At 49.9% G+C, this 17,049-nt stretch overlaps 1 protein-coding gene across 1 annotated transcript in view; it reads right to left on the reverse strand.

Annotated features, from left to right (window-relative positions):
• The window catches only part of fhod1 (formin homology 2 domain containing 1), a gene marked incomplete at its 5' end in the record, with an annotated part of 77,224 nt that overhangs the window by 11,324 nt on the left and 48,851 nt on the right, over positions 1-17,049 (reverse strand). The window contains 5 exons of the mRNA XM_080539773.1: positions 1,088-1,243; positions 2,964-4,018; positions 6,955-7,017; positions 11,289-11,410; positions 15,779-15,829. Coding sequence (XP_080395899.1) covers positions 1,088-1,243; positions 2,964-4,018; positions 6,955-7,017; positions 11,289-11,410; positions 15,779-15,829 — 1,447 coding nt within the window. The remainder of the gene's footprint in view (positions 1-1,087; positions 1,244-2,963; positions 4,019-6,954; positions 7,018-11,288; positions 11,411-15,778; positions 15,830-17,049) is intronic.

Genomic DNA, 17,049 nt, shown 5'->3' on the forward strand with positions numbered 1-17,049 from the left:
GGGTGAGAGAGAAGGGGGTGAGAGAGAGAAGGTGGTGAGAGAGAAGGGGATGACAGAAGGGGGTGAGAGAGAAGGGGGTGAGAGAGAGAAGGTGGTGAGAGAGAAGGGGGTGAGAGAGAGAAGGTGGTGAGAGAGAAGGGGGTGAGAGAGAGAAGGTGGTGAGAGAGAAGGGGGTGAGAGAGAAGGGGGTGAGAGAGAAGGGGGTGAGAGAGAGAAGGTGGTGAGAGAGAAGGGGGTGAGAGAGAGAAGGGGGTGAGAGAGAAGGGGGTGAGAGAGAAGGGGGTGAGAGAGAAGGGGGTGAGAGAGAAGGGGGTGAGAGAGAAGGGGGTGAGAGAGAGAAGGTGGTGAGAGAGAAGGGGATGACAGAAGGGGGTGAGAGAGAAGGGGGTGAGAGAGAGAAGGTGGTGAGAGAGAAGGGGGTGAGAGAGAAGGGGGTGAGAGAGAGAAGGTGGTGAGAGAGAAGGGGGTGAGAGAGAAGGGGGTGAGAGAGAAGGGGGTGAGAGAGAAGGGGGTGAGAGAGAAGGGGGGGTGAGACAGAAGGTGGTGAGAGAGAAGGTGGTGAGAGAGAGAAGGGGGTGAGAGAGAAGGGGATGACAGAAGGGGATGAGAGGCGTTTTCAGAGTGTGTGAGCAGGTGGGTTTATGGAGTGGGTGTTGTCAAATACAAGGTCCTTCACTTCTTTTGTATATGGGAGTTTAAAAAGACAACACAGGTATTGTTCCACCATGTCTATACGTTATAGGCGTTATAGGGTCTACTCTTTCGTAGCCACATGATTAATACACCACCGTTAGACTACACGAAAGGAGAACTAGACCAGCGGTTCTCAAACCTTACCTCGGGGATCCCCAGCCGCTCCACATAATATTTGATCTGTTCCACCCCCAGCACACCGGATTCAACTAATCAAGTACAAACCTTTGTGTGTGCTGGTGGTGGAACAGATCAAATATTATGTGGAGCGGCTGGGGGTCCCCGAGGAGAGGTCTGACAACCGCTGAACTGGACCTCTCCATGTTATGTTCAGTGCACCCACGGTGGTGTAACTACGCCCTCTAGTGGCGGAGAACGGGAGAGCAGGTCCTACCTCGATGCCCTCCTTGTTGATGGCGAACTCGTCGAAGTTGAGGATGGCGGTCTTGATGACGTGGACGGCCGGCAGCACCGTCATGCCGATGTTGATGGCGTTGCTCCTCTTAGAGTCCAGGACCTGGATCTCCGACTTCTTCACCTCCACCCCTTTCTGGGAGAGGAGGGAACACAGGACAGAAGCAGGCATTAGAGACACATGTCTCAACTCTACTGTCAACAGGACAGAACCAGGCATTAGAGACTCCCTCTCCCTCCCTCTCCCTCTCCCTCTCCCTCTCCCTCTCCCTCTCCCTCTCCCTCTCCCTCTCCCTCTCTCTCTCTCTCTCTCTCTCTCTCTCTCTCTCTCTCTCTCTCTCTCTCTCTCTCTCTCTCTCTCTCTCTCTCTCTCTCTCTCTCTCTCTCTCTCTCTCTCTCTCTCTCTCTCTCTCTCTCTCTCTCTCTCTCTCTGCCCTCTCTCTACTCTCTCTCTCTCTCTCTCTCTCCCCTCTCTCTACTCTCTCTCGCTCTCTCTCCCTCTACTCTCTTCTCTCTCTCTCCCTCCCTCTCCCTCTCTTTCTCTCTACTCTCTTCTCTCTCTCTCTCTCTCCCTCACTCTACCTCTCCCTCTACTCTCCTCTCTCTCCTTTCTCTACTTTCTCTACTCTCTCTCTCCCCTCTCTACCTCTCTCTCCCTCTCTCTCTACTCTCTACTCTCTTCTCTCTCCCTCCCTCCCTCCCTCTCTCCTCTCTCTACTCGCTCTACTCTCTCTACTCTCTCTACTCTCTCTACTCTCTCTACTCTCTCTACTCTCTTTCCCTCTCTCCCCTCTCTACCTCTCTCTCTCCCCTCTCTACCTCTCTCTCCCCCTCTCTCTCTCTCTCCCCCATTTAGCTGACTCTTTTATCGAAAGTGACTTACATTGCAGTGAGTGTATAGATTTATAGAGAACCCACAACCTAAGGGTTGTTAGCGCCATGCTCTACTAACTGAGCTACAGAGGACTCTGCTGCCACAACAGGTACTGAGAAAAATGTAAGACCTGTCATGGAAACAATCACTAGGGACTGTTGTTAAGAGTGAGAGTGAGCGACAGACTCAACGACAAGCTAACAGTCAAGCAGGGTAGCGTAGCAGGGTAGCATAGCCGTGTAGCATAGCCGTGTAGCAGGGTAGCATTAGCATAGCCGTGTAGCAAGGTTAGCATAGCCGTGTAGAAGAGTAGCATAGCCGTGTAGAAGAGTAGCATAGCCGTGTAGCAAGGTTAGCATAGCAGTGTAGAAGAGTAGCATAGCCGTGTAGCAAGGTTAGCATAGCCGTGTAGAAGAGTAGCATAGCCGTGTAGAAGAGTAGCATAGCCGTGTAGCAAGGTTAGCATAGCCGTGTAGCAGGGTAGCATTAGCATAGCCGTGTAGAAGAGTAGCATTGCCGTGTAGCAGAGTAGCATAGCCGTCAATGTGGCTAACTGAGAGTCCCTCATAAACATATAGTAGAGTAGTCCATATGTGACACAGTCTGATAATTTGGTCCGCATGTCGGCAACCAATCAAAATGTTCTGACTTTTCTTTTGAAACACGGAACTACGTTTCAAAGTTGTTGAGAATCACAACGCAAACTCGCTAGTCAAGCCAAAATACTGCAACGCAATGGATTGGGTGAGTAATCCCCACTGCTACCTAGTTAACTATAACACTACTTTACATGGTTAGCAGGCTCACTAAACCAGCTGTGTTAGTTGACTAGTGAGTGTCATTGATTTTCAACAACACGGAAATGTATTCACATTTTTCTAAAGAAAAGTCCGATCATTACATCGGATCCCGATATGAGGACCAAAGCATTAGAATGTGACACATTGGGTCCAGACCCAGGGGGGTGAGAGGTGCTCCGTACCTTAGCAGTGGGCAGCTCCTTGCCCTTGGACTCAAACAGGTGCTCCAGCTTGTCCGTGTCCACCGTGACCTTGTCCAGCGAGGCCCACACCGTCCCCCGGCCGAACTTACACTTCCTGGGGCTGTCGGACTGCTTCAGCTCCTTCCAGAACAGCTTCACTGTCTTCCTCTTCTTCGCGAAGGCCGGGTCCAGGGCCTGGGAGGAGGAGGAGGAAGGAGGGGGAGGGGGAGCACCAGGGGGAGGCGGGGGAGGAGGAGGGCCTCCTAGGAGTCCTGGCGGAGGTGGAGGAGGAGGAGGAGGGGGTGGGGCCATCCCGGGGGCTCCCGGAGGAGGTGGTGGAGGAGGAGGTGGAGGGGGGGCGCCGCCCAGGCCTGGCATGGGCGGGGGAGGCGGGGGGATACCTCCTCCTCCCCCGTTGGTGAGCCCCCCCGTGTCGAAGGTGTCCATGTCCAGCACGTCGATGTCCTCCTCCTCCATCAGGTCGGAGAAGTCCAGGTCTTTGATGCGCAGCGCCCTGCTGCTGGGCTGCAGGTTGTCCCAGGCGTCCCCGGGGCCGTGGTCCCCCCGGGACAGGGGGGTCATGAGGGTCTTCTCCAGGCTGCGGGAGTGCGTCTCCGCGTCGATGCTGTACTGCGGCCGCATGGCGGGCCTCCGCTGGGCCTGCTCCTCGGCCAATCGGGCACGAGCCGCTTGGGCGGTCCCCCCCAGACCCTCCAGCTCCGCCCGTCGCGAGCTGCTGTCCTCGCTGGGCGTGCGCTGCACGGCGGCGTGCCGGGCGGCGTGGAGGGAGGACAGGCGGGCGGCCAGGCTGTTGCCGTTGGTACCGCCGCGGTCCCTCTCCCCCGCCCCTCCGGAGGCGCTGTTGTTGTTGCTGTCGTCCTCCAATCCTTTCTCGCCCTCTTCTTCTTCTTCTGCGGCGGCGGTGGTGCCTGACGGGCTCTTCAGGGGTCCTCCGGAGGAGTTGTTGGTGTAGAGCATGTCCTGCAGGAACTTCTTGTCGTTGGAGAGGATGCTGCGCTGCTCCACTGCACTGCCCTGGCGCTGGACAGTGACCCCTACAGCATAGGAGGAGAGAGGTTTTTTTTAAAATTACATTTTAGACTTTTATCCAAAGCGACTTACAATTAGAGATTACAGGGACAGTCTCCCTGGAGTAACTTAGGGCTAAGTGCCCTTACTCAGGGGTTCACTAGTGGTGGTGTTCCCAGGTGGGATTTGGAGGTTTTTCATTGACATTGACAATGCTACAATTAAGTAAGGTCAGTTCGCACTGACACTATGTTCCATACGTTCCAATACGTTACACACTGTCTCAACACACTGTCTCAACTAATTACAAGTGATCCAGTGACTAAACCTTTAGACAAAAACACTGCAACTCCTCTACATGCAACTGTCCTCTACTCTTACCTGTGCACACGCACACAATACTGCACAACTTACAATTATGACACACACATACTCTCTCTTCATAGTTTACATTAAGTAACAGAAACAGAGAAGGCAGTCAGTGAGACCCCCCCCAGCTTACCTCTGAGCTGGCCAACATGGGAGCGCACCGCATCGGTTCCACACGCTACCATGCTACACACTTTCTGAGCTGCTATCTCCTGCTGTCTGTCTGTCTGAAATCCTGCAGTTACCATAGACTGTCCTTATATCTCTCTGTCTGAAATCCTGCAGTTACCATAGACTGTCCTTATATCTCTCTGTCTGAAATACTGTAGTTACCACACTGTTCTCCTACCCCTCTCTGTCAGCATTAGAGCCAGCTCACTACTGCAGGCAGCCTAGACTTTGCCCTCTCCACAGTTGCCCTGCCAGTCAGCCAGATCAGAACAGGAAAACGGAAAGGAGATCCTCATCTGCTACTTTAAACAGTTTACATGTCTGTCTCTCTCTAAAGTGGACCAGCCCTGCTGGGACCAGGGGGGGTCTGTTCAGGACCGGCTCATTTGGCCCAGGGCCACAGGAGAGGGAGGGAGATGGGATCTGACCTGACAGCCTTCAAAGCCCAACACAATGAAAATATTTTGGTTTGAAATTAGCTAGTGGATGTGAGGGTGAGGGTGAGGGTTCTGTGTGTCAGAGAGAGTGATTTAAGCAAAAAATAGAAGTCTCTAAAAAGAACACAAATGAAGAGATTCGGTCTATTTATGAATGTTGGTGAACCCGTACCCTCCGATCCTCATCCACTGTTCCCCTCACTGTCCCACTCTCAAAACTCAAAGGCTTCGGAGACCGTGCCTTTTCACGAGCTGCACCCTGCCTCTGGAACTCTCTCCCTCAACCACTCAGAGACTCACCCACACTCTCCACTTTTAAATCCCACCTCAAAACCTACCTGTTCTCCCATGCATACAACCTTCCCTACCCCTAACCCTGCCACCCCCCTCCCCCCCTGGACATTGCTGCGTTACTGTGTTCCCTGTTCGTTAACTCTGTGTTCTATGTGCACATGTTATCTGTTGTTTCTGTGTTTTCAGTTTTTCCCATATTGTCAGCGTCTTTGAGCCTTGGAAAAGCGCTATATAAATACAATTAATTATTATTATTATTATTATTAACTACAGTTGGTCAAAAATGTATTTCAATTATTCAAATGTTTCATCTAACTTTGGTCATCAACTCAGTATTTTCATGTTTAGTCTATCGAGTCAGTCCATAAACGTGTGTGATTTGTGGACAGTTATGCCGTCCCTCTCTGCCCTGATAAGGCTGACGGTTGGGGCTTTGGATAGTCCATCAAACCGCACCTCAGAAAAACACATCTCGTCAGTATTTTTTGAAAATGAGGAGGAGGAAAGCCAAGGCCAAACCAGCCAGTGCAGTCCCTCATTAACACTAGAACAGCCATGTGAGTAAAAAGAAAAACAATCGTTTATATCTTTGCACTCGATCTAATTTCAGGACCCTCCTTTCATGACTTTTCCTAGATATGTGCGTTCTACCACCCAGTATCCTTACATTTTCAAAATCACATCAGGATAAGCTAGTATAAAGCTATTTTGCTAGTTTTTCTGTGTAGGAGGCAGGTGAATTTACAAGACGCGCCAAATAGTGGTCCCCCGAGGCGGCAGGTAAAATAGGCACGGCTGTTCTAGTGTTAAAGGTGGTGGCCAATCCCCTCAGAGATCCGCTCACTAGAATCTCTACTTGTTCTACGTTCTACGTGTTCCTCCAGCTCAACAAAAAAGAAACAATGTTTGTACTTTCAGCCTCAAGGTCCCCCTTTTTAACTGGGAGACGCTGCCCAACATGTCTGAGGATGCAGTACATGTACATTTACATGCTTAGCATTTAGCAGACGCTTTTATCTAAAGCGACTTACAGTTAGAGATTACAGGGACAGCCTCCCTGGAGGGTCTTAGGGCTACGTGCCCTGTGTACTGCCCCAAGTGTACTGCCCCAAGTAATGGCCAGTGCTGAAGATGGACATCGAGATAGAGATTATTATTACAGCCGTTACTGCTGCTACTGACACTACACCCTGATGAACTACTACTGTCACTGTTGTATTATTACTATAGTATATTATGGTATTGTTGACTTGTTGACTGATCATCGAGGAGGGGCAAGGACCCAAAGCATTTCACTATTTCACATAAATATGCTCTGTAATAATAATAATAATAATAATAATAATAACTTTTATTTGTAGAGCACTTTTCCTGCAAACGTTGCAGTTGTAAATCAGCTCTGTAAATCGGTTAATTTCCGAATGGTCAGAGAGAGAACACCCCCCGGGGTGTGCTCCGGCGCTCCCAGAGCGTATTTACAAACGCACCCTATATCAATTACGGCTGGAGCTGGCGATGTACAGCAACACAGATACAATCTGATTTAATTTTGAATAAGATCTGATTAGAGGATGAACAGACAGAGTCAGAGAGAGAGAGAGAGAGAGAGAGAGAGAGAGAGAGAGAGAGAGAGAGAGAGAGAGAGAGAGAGGGAGGAAGAGGAAGTAGAGAGGAATGCGGTGGTGTCTTGCCTGGTTCATGGTGGGAGGCCGGTGTGTCTCTGTCTCCTGGCTGCTCCAGGGTCCCCCTGGGCTCTGCACACACACACACACACACACACACACACACACACACACACACACACACACACACACACACACACACACGACACAATTAGACTACAATCTGGACTACAATGAACTACATTACCCATCGTTTGGTACTCGATCTCCTTTTCAAAAAACGCTCATTTCCATGTCAGGCGGGGGTGGTGCTGCCAGGGAATTCCCCCCCAGACCGTCTCACGTTCTCCAGGTCTCCTCAGTGTGAGAAGGCCTCTGCCCTCCTCTGCCAAGGAGCCTTTCACTACTTGTCTCCCTGGGTCTCTCTCTGTGTGTGTGAGGGGGGGGGGGGGTCTCTGTGTGTGTGTGTGTGTGTGTGTGTGGGGGGGGTCTCTGTGTGTGTGTGGTTGTGTGTGTGTGCGTGCACTATAGAGAGGGATAGGGGAGAGCCGAGGGAGAGAAAGAGATAGATTGAGTGTGTGTGTGTGTGTGTGTGCATGGGTTCGCTACAGAGAGGGATAGGGGGAGAGGGAGGGAAAAAGATGAGTGAGAGATTGAGTGTGTGTGTGTGTGTGTGTACATCAGTGTGTGTGTAAATGAAAGTGAAAGTGTGTATGTGTGTAGATCAGTCAGTGTGTGTGTGTGTGTGTGTGTGTGTGTGTGTGTGTAAATGAAAGTGTGTGTGTGTGTGTGTGTGTGTGTGATCCGTGTGTGAAGTTTCTGGGCCTCTCCGTCTCTCATTTCCATGTCTTTGGGCCAGAAAGGCTTTCAGCGGGCAGCGCCTCCTCCTCCTCGGTGCCAGCCTGCCAGGCTTCCTGAGTCACGTGGGGGTCTGGGAGCCTCCATGGGAACCCACAGCCTCTCACTTTCATCTGGTGGCAGGGCTGGGGGCTGGGGGGGCGGGGGAGGCTGGGGGGGCGGGGGCGGGCTGGGGGAGGCTGGGGGAGGCCTGGCACCGTGACAGGGCCTGCCAATCCGGAGGCAAGGTGGCCGAAGGTCCCGGCCCCTCTGTGATGATGGATTTATGTAATCTAGGCCTACATGTTTATGTAATCTACATGATAATCGATTCAAAATGGCCTTCTGAGGAGAAATATTCATGTCCTTCTGTTCCGGATCGTTCTGACTGACCGGGACTCCAGTGGGAGGTCCGTGGATGACAGGGACCCCCCGGTGAAGCGTGTGTATTAGATAAACGCTAATCGTGGCCTGTCAATGAAAACCGTTTAGCTGTACGAGATGTAATATAATAATGATCATTTATGCCATTTAGCTGATGATTTTATCCAAAGTGGCTTACATTGCAGTGAGTACATTTTTCAGTATATATATGGTCCCAGCGGGAATCAAACCCACAACCTAAGCGTTGTTAGCGCCATGCTCTACCAACTGAACCTGAGTTGAACATTCAAGTGAGTGTTAGTTCACTAGTCATACATAACCTTCCTCCTAAAAGGCAACAGCTTGAGATGGATGGAGGCAGAGTTAAAAAAGAAAATAATTACGACGATTGCCAATGGCCCCTGGCCTGAGCTAAATTACTCTTCCTGCTAGAATGGTGAATTGATTATTTACTTGCTTAGCCAAATCAATAAAGTAAGTCGCTTTGGAATAAGGCGTCTGCTAAATGCCCAAAAAATTCAAAAATGTCAAAAATGTCAAATGTGATACAGCCTCAATTCTTTTTGGCATTGATTCTACAAGATGTTGGAAACATTCCTGTGAGATTCTGGTCCATGATGACATGATTGCATCACACAATCCTGCAGATTTATCAGGCGTTCTTTCAAGCTGTGAATCAGCCGTTCCACCACATCCCAAAGGTGTTCATGAAAACAGTTTGAGAAGACTTTTGCTTTGTGACATGGTGGAAGTAGCCATCAGAAGATGGGTACATTGTGGCCATGAAGGGATGCACATGGTCAGCAACAATACTCAAATAGGCTGTTGCATTCAAGCGATGATTGATTGGTATTAATGGGCCCAAAGTGTGCCAAGAAAACATCCACCACACCATTACACCACCTGAATGAATGACAAGGTGTACAATTGTTCCTAATAAAGTTCTCAGTGAGTGTATAATGAGCTTGTTGAGGCCTGGGGTGGTCCAGGGGTCTAGCACCATGGCCTGGGGTGGTCCAGTGGTCTAGCACCATGGCCTGGGGTGGTCCTGTAGTCTAGCATCACGGCCTGGGGTGGTCCAGTGGTCTAGCACCATGGCCTGTGGTGGTCCTGTAGTCTAGCACCACAGCCTGGGTTGGTCCAGTGGTCTAGCACCATGGCCTGGGGTGGTCCAGGGGTCTAGCACCATGGCCTGGGGTGGTCCAGTGGTCTAGCACCATGGCCTGGGGTAGTCCAGTGGTCTAGCACCATGGCCTGGTGTGGTCCAGTGGTCTAGCACCACGGCCTGGGGTGGTCCAGTAGTCTAGCACGATAGCCTGGTGTGGTCCAGTGGTCTAGCACCACGGCCTGGGGTGGTCCTGTAGTCTAGCATCACGGCCTGGGGTGGTCCAGTGGTCTAGCACGATAGCCTGGTGTGGTCCAGTGGTCTAGCACCACGGCCTGGGGTGGTCCTGTAGTCTAGCATCACGGCCTGGGGTGGTCCAGTGGTCTAGCACGATAGCCTGTGGTGGTCCAGTGGTCTAGCACCACGGCCTGGGGTGGTCCTGTAGTCTAGCATCACGGCCTGGGGTGGTCCAGTGGTCTAGCACCACGGCCTACAGTACACACATATACCCATGTTGGCATGGGATCGAAATCCGGCCCATGCCCCGCTGACATACCCTCTCTCCTCCTTCCTTTCCTGTCTTCCTTCACTATCTCTCTATCCAATCAAAAATGAAAAATCTAAGAAGTGGGACTTCTGCACCTCCCCCCCCCCCCCCCCCCCCCAAAAAAAAAGCGTTATTAATGAGCTTGTCGAGGCTCTCATTTTCATTTCACCTCTGGAGCGAGGCGGACAGGACATTCTTGTCTCTCACAGCGGGAGGGGGTGGGGCTACATAACAGCCCTGACCCGGTGCGACCCGGAAGGACCCAGGTTGGGTCCAGCGGCTCCGGGGGCTGGGAGGGAGGGAGGCAGGCTGCGCTCGGGGAAGTGTGTGTGTGTGTGTGTGTCATCGACGGCGCCTAATCATTCATGACACACACACTGACACGTACACACACGACTGGAGCGGCCTGAGTGCGTCATGATGAGAATGTGTCTGGGGGGAGGAGGGGGAGGGGGGGGAGGGGTCAAGGGTCAACTTGTGGCATGGGGCCCAGACTCATTCAGGGCTAATCTGTCCTCTCGCCAACCCCGCTAATAGCGGGGAACAGCCCTCTAGACAGACGGAGCGGACGAGGAGAGAGAGAGACTCTGTCCCGATCGTCTTAGGAAGCTACTTTTCCTCCTCTCCGATAAAAACAGGATATTTATGCTGATGTTTTAGTTTTTCAATGTGTTCCTTTTTATTTTCTTCTGCGCTGTATTGTACAGCACTTTGGGCTGGATTCTTAGGTATGAAAGGTGCTATAAATAAAGCTTATTATTAAATATTCTAAGGTATGAAATCCTGTAGTGTGTCTTTAATAGCCCTGTCTATAGCATAGCGTTCATGTGTGGGTAGAGACGTAGAGTCTTAAGAGCCGTACTTACATATTCTCCATTTACCGGTGAAAGAACTACATAATGTGGACTTCCACTAAAAGCCTTTTTCAATTTACATGTCCCTTCATCATGGTAATTCACCATAAAGTGAAGGAGATGAGGAGAGGGAGCCATATATATATATATATATACGCCATTTAGCTGACGCTTTTATTCAAAGCGACTTACATTGCAGTGAGTGCACACGTTTTTCAGTATATATATGGTCCCAGCGGGAATCGTACCGACAACCTAAGTGTTGTTAGTGTCATGCTCTACCAGCTGAGCCCCACTACAGATGATTAAGACACATCCAGAGTGGGGGACATAATGGGGACCTAGCCCGCCAGTCTAATTTGTCCTGCCATAGACTAATTTGTCCCGCCATAAGTCTAGTTTGTCCCGCCATAGTCTCATAACGAACTGAAAATATTTGTACACGTGAGCAACGCGATCTTTGGGATCGCACTGCATCTACTGTAGGTCCAGTACCTTCAGTAGGGGGGCTGGGGCGGGCAGTACCTTCAGCAGGGGGGCTGGGGCGTGAGGGGGGGGCAGTACCTTCAGCAGGGGGGCTGGGGCGTGAGGGGGGGGGCAGTACCTTCAGCAGGGGGGCTGGGGCGGGAGGGGGGGCAGTACCTTCAGCAGGGGGGCTGGGGCGGGAGGGCATTACCTTCAGCAGGGGGGGCTACGGTCTCGTCCTGGGACGGCGTCTGCTCCTGGGGCTTGCTGCCGTGGGACGACCTCCTCTTCTTCTCCCACTGCCTGGCTGCTAGGTTGCGCAGGAACGAGTCACTACAAGGGGCACAAGGGAAGGAAACTGGAGGTGATTGAGCCGTAATGGCGGGGCAGTGGGACGTCATTTTGGGGCATGGCAAAAAAACGACCCATCCAAGATGGTTTCTCTCCGTTATGGACAATCAATGACAGAAAGCCCCAGCGACCCCCCCCCCCCCCCCATTGATTGAACCAGTGATTTAGAGAGAGAGATAAAAGAGAGAGAGAGAGATACTTTCAGAGCCCCCATATAAATACAGACAGACAGTAAATCACATTTCACGTTAAAAAAAAACTGTTAAACCCCAAGGTTGATTGCATTTCAGCTGTATTATTCCTGAGACAGACCTCGTATCATCGCCACCTTCCGAGGCCGTCGTTAAAGCCGCCTCACCGCCACCACCGCGTTGACACCCCGCCCACGCCCCGCCACAGATATGCAGCCCGCACTCCTGGAGGTCAACCGCCCCCCCGCCCCCCCGCCCCCCTCCCCACAGCACAACCCCTCGCCAGCAACACCAGCCAAGCTCACCGGCAGAGCACACACACACACACACACACACACACACATATATATACAACTCCCTAAACCGACACACACACACGCACGCACACACACACACACACAACTGGCACAGCACACAACATACACACACGCACACACCAGGGTTTCCGTTAGAAAAATTTGCCGTCGGACATCGTGTCCGGGAAGAATTCGATTTACCGGACAAACGTGATATATTCCGGTCATCATATTAAAATATAATAAAAAAAAAAAAAATCAAAATCATATTTTTTTCCCCTCCAAATCTAATATAGCTGTTTGTCGCGGTGATTACTGTTGTGTAGCGGCCTATATGCCATTTAATGTCTATTTCTCATCCGATACGATTAGATGCGAGCTATATAATATATAATAATATAACATGATTTGACGCATGCGCGCTATGCCATGCGTCAAATCCAGCGCTGAACGGGTCCAGCGCTGAACGGGCGCCTCACTGGGAACTGAACAGACAGCATCGATCAATGAACGGACTCCACATTACGTTAACTGAAGTTTGTTAAATTGTTTGGGATTAATGTGAGTTTTCTATTTTCTCTTTCCAGTTTTACCCTTTTTTTTAAATCAATAAAACAACGTCATTTCTATAAGTCTCGCTGGTTGGGAAGGCATTTCGTTTAGCTCGAGAGTATGACAATGGGAAGAACATAACTGTTTATTGAGAAACAATTGATAGGCAGTCTGGGATACGTATATAAAGAAATACCACAATGTCTAGATGTACAACATTTTATTGAACAGTAACAGTGCAAGCATGTAGGCTTCTGGCGTGACACGGCTAGCCTAATTTCCGTTCATATGCCTTTTATCAGATAAAATAAAATAGAATAAAACTCTTTGAAAATAAATAGGCTTTAAATTAACTTGCAATGCGTATGTATAGGCTAATTTCCGTTCGATGTTACAGCCTAGGCCTATCGCCTATGCCTTTTCTCAGATAGATAGGGGATAGCCTTAAATAAAATAGCCTAGAGTAAAAACTCTGAAAATAACAATGGCTGCTCATATAATTCAGCTACTTATTAGGCCAACGTCGCTTTTTGGCAGCATTGAAGCGTGCAGCTGCGGACTTGAAATCAAAGCTGCAAAGTGTCTCTCCGCAACTTGCAATGCGCATTAGCCGTGTGACCTTGCCCTCCCCAAGGCGACTTCGGTCCGCAGTTTTAATTCGGTTCTGCAGAGAGAATCCTCTCTCTGCAGGCACTGGAGACGGGAATCAAGCAGGCTATCTTGGCCAGTGTGGCCCACTCTGGGTAAATTTCGCTGAAGTCTCGGATGAGGACTTCGCAGGCTGTTGAGAAACGCAAGCCCCCATAACCACGAAGCGCTGTCATGACACCGATGGCATCTCGTTGCACGTTTGTGGCATCGATGACCGGGGCTGTGGCTGGTGCTGAGTCATCATCGCTGGTCATTTCTTGGCCAAAATGACCAATGATGGTCTGGATGGCCGGTTTAGCATATTCTTCAAGCGCTGAGGGGACGGAATGAGTGATAATGAATCAGTGATGGCCTATTTTTTTTTTATGACAAAATGACATCAACAGCCAGATTAACTGAAAAGTAGGAAGGTTTAAATGTTTAAACTGCAACGTTTGCGTATTACTATGGTGGACGGGTTGGCAGGGTTGCCAGATAGGCATGGGTTACCGCCGAATGGGCTACTGTGTTTAAGCGGTAATAGACTGGTTAAACTGTAATCCCATCTGGCATCAATCCCATGTGGCACCTGTGCGCTGTTTCGCATAGGCCGGCCTACACATTAGGAGTCATCATCATGCCGGTGTCAAATCATATCATAATAAAAGAAATACATAGCCTATATATTCGTCTTTTTTAAAATAGAAGGAATCAGAATGTGAACTTTAGCGAATTGTATTCAAAGGGAATTATTTTCACCGGACAATATGTCCGGACAATATGTCCGACGACTTTTCAATTTGTCGGACTTCAAAAAAAAATACCGGACAAAGTCCGGCAATTACCGGTTAACGGAAACCCAGGCACACACACACACACATATATATATATATACTGTACATACAACTCCCAACCCGACACACACACATGCACGCACACCCCCCCCCCCCCCCCCATCCCCGAGTCCGACACACACACACACACCCCCCCTACCCCTGACACAGACACATACACACACACAACCCCCCCTAGCCCCAGTAACCACAGGCTACACACCACCAGACCAGAGCCCAGGAGAGAGAGTCTACAGGGGGGAGAGAACAGCCCCCCTGGACCCGCCCCCCCCTCCGGACCACCACCATCCATCACTGAGATTTATGACTTTAATCATCTCTCTGCGTGTGCGTACGCATGTACTACAACCGTACCGTATGACTTTCTCTATAACTCACGACTCTTTAAAGCCACGACCGAAGACGTCGGAACCTTCCAGAAAAAGACGTCATAGCGACATGATTAATTATTAATTAATGGATTAGTGAACGGAGCAAATGACCTCACATGCGGTTGTGTCACTCCGAACACTTTCACAGTTTAATAGTGACTCACTCAAAACCAAATAAAACATGTTCTATGACACACAAAAGGCAAACCGTATTAGTCTACCATGCTGGAGACGGCAACTGATTTAGCTCCTCTCAGTGTAGCAGAACATACAGTGGATTGCGAGAGGTGTGTGTGTGTGTGTGTGTGTGTGTGTGTGTGTGTGTGTGTGTGCGCATGTGTGAGTGTGTCCTATCATTGTAGCAGAACATACAACAGCCAGCTTTCATTCCGTTGTATGTATGTGTGTGTGTGTGTGTGTGTGCGTGTGCGTGTGTGTGTGCGTGTGTGCGTGTGTGGCAGGTGAGGCTGGTGGAGGCAGTAGACGCACGGAACAGAATGAGGAACGTTATCCAAGCGTGTGTTTTACACCATTTCCGTGTTTGACACCATTTCCTCACTCCATTCCCTGCATCACAATCGCCCCGACCTCTGATTTCTACCTCCGCCAGCCTCCCTCCTCAGTGTGTATGGCTGGAATGGCTGTGGTCCCCACGCTGCACCACCACAAAATGACTACCGTGGAAGAGGGAACTCTGCTAGGCGTATAATCGTGGCGTATAATCGAAGCGTATAATCAGCTGTTAAATGACTCATGCTACCAATGTAGGGCTACTGTCAGTGTTCTGATAGTCCATGTGAAAGGAATGTTTGTGTTCTGTGGTAACCGTGCCTCCCGAAGCCTTCTAGAAGCGTTGTAAAATTCTATTCCCAGTCCAGGATTCCGAATTCTATTGTTTGGGTTTCAAACCAACCAACCAATGGCAGGTGATCTCATAGAGGGCAACAGTGTAAACAAGTAAACAAGAAACAATGGGTATTGTTTCCAGAGATGTTGTTGTTGTGCTGGATTGTTTGTTTTGGTTTGGATTGTAAAAGCCGAATTAAAATAGTATATTATAATATAATATAATGCACCATATAATCATATATCTTATTATGACACCGAATTGTTGTCATGTGATGAACCTAGAATCTTAATTTCCTGTGAAATCAGTGGTTTGAACCCATTAACCCCATCAGTACACCAATTAATGTGCAAAATTAAAACAATTAAATTGATTGGTTGAATAGACTTGGATCACACCCCACACCGTTAAAATCAACACACACATTATTTCAACGCGTCCGACAGGCGACACACACACACACACACACACACACACACACACACACACACCAAGACCCCCGAAAGTCTCCCAAGCAGTCTCCAAGACACTCCAAGCCCCAGCATGCAGCAGGAGCACGCTGCGGGGGGCTCCGTCACCATGGCGACCGACCACCAGAAACATACTTACTCGTAGTTCCTCAGGACAGGCTTGGCCGTGTTTACGTTACAATCGTCAGGGCTGGGGGAGAGACACCGCACACACACTTACTGGACTGGCATGACCACCACACACACACACAGCATAGACCACCACCCACACACACACACACACACACACACACACACACACACACACACACACACACACACACACACACACACACACAGACACAGACACAGACACAGACACAGACACAGACACACACACACACACAGTACAGACCTCCACACACACACACAGTACAGACCACCACCACCACACACACACACACACACACACACACACACACACACACACACACACACACACACACACACACACACACACACACACACACACACACACACACACTACAGACCACCACACAGACACACAGACACACAGACACACACACACACACACACACACACACAGACACACAGACACACAGACACACAGATACACACACACACACAGACCACCACCAACACCTTCTGGTTCACTTACACTGGAGCTGTATGCTAACGCTCAATTGGGTCTAATGACCAGCGTCAAATAACTCAACATTGACATGGAACCTGTGAGTTGTGCGTAGTGTCAAAGTCCGCACCCTGTGAGGTCTCAGTATCCTCATGTCATCATCATCATCAGAAAGGATTACATGTCTCTATAGACTCTTTTGATACCAGAGAGGGAGAAGAGGGAGATGAGAGAGAGAGGATTTCTGAACAAATACAGAAACTGGAAAAGAGGAGGAGAGGAAATGTGCAGGAGAATGCCGAAACGGAGCAAAGCAGCGCTAAAAAAAAGTAGAAAAAAAGAAAGAGTACCGAGCATTTCTCTCCGCTGACCCACCTGTTGGCTCGACCTCTCCCTGCTAAACTATGTGACCCTCCAGGTCTCCATCAACAGGATGTGATAGACGCAGATACAGAGTCTGATAAACGTGTCCAGCTGCTTGTTCCAGACAAGATGACGATAAGCGTCTCAGGTCAGGGGCTTGGACAGAACACCTCTAATGAGGCGTCTGGTTAGATGGATGGAGAGAACAAACTTGTTGCTTGTTGTCATTAAGATTGTGTCTGACACTCCCCCCCCTCTCCCCATCCCTCCATCCCTCTCTCTAAATGGAGGGAGAGAACTTGTTAACACTTCCTCCTCCTCTCCCCCTCTCATCCCTCCATCAGTCTCGTCTCTCTAAACGGACGGAGAGAACTTGTTGCCAATGAAGATTGTGTCCTGCGCCCTTCCTCCTTCCT

Source organism: Nansenia antarctica (genome assembly GCF_963989245.1).
Source record: "Nansenia antarctica genome assembly, chromosome: 9".
In the NCBI taxonomy this organism is placed as follows: domain Eukaryota; kingdom Metazoa; phylum Chordata; class Actinopteri; order Argentiniformes; family Microstomatidae; genus Nansenia; species Nansenia antarctica.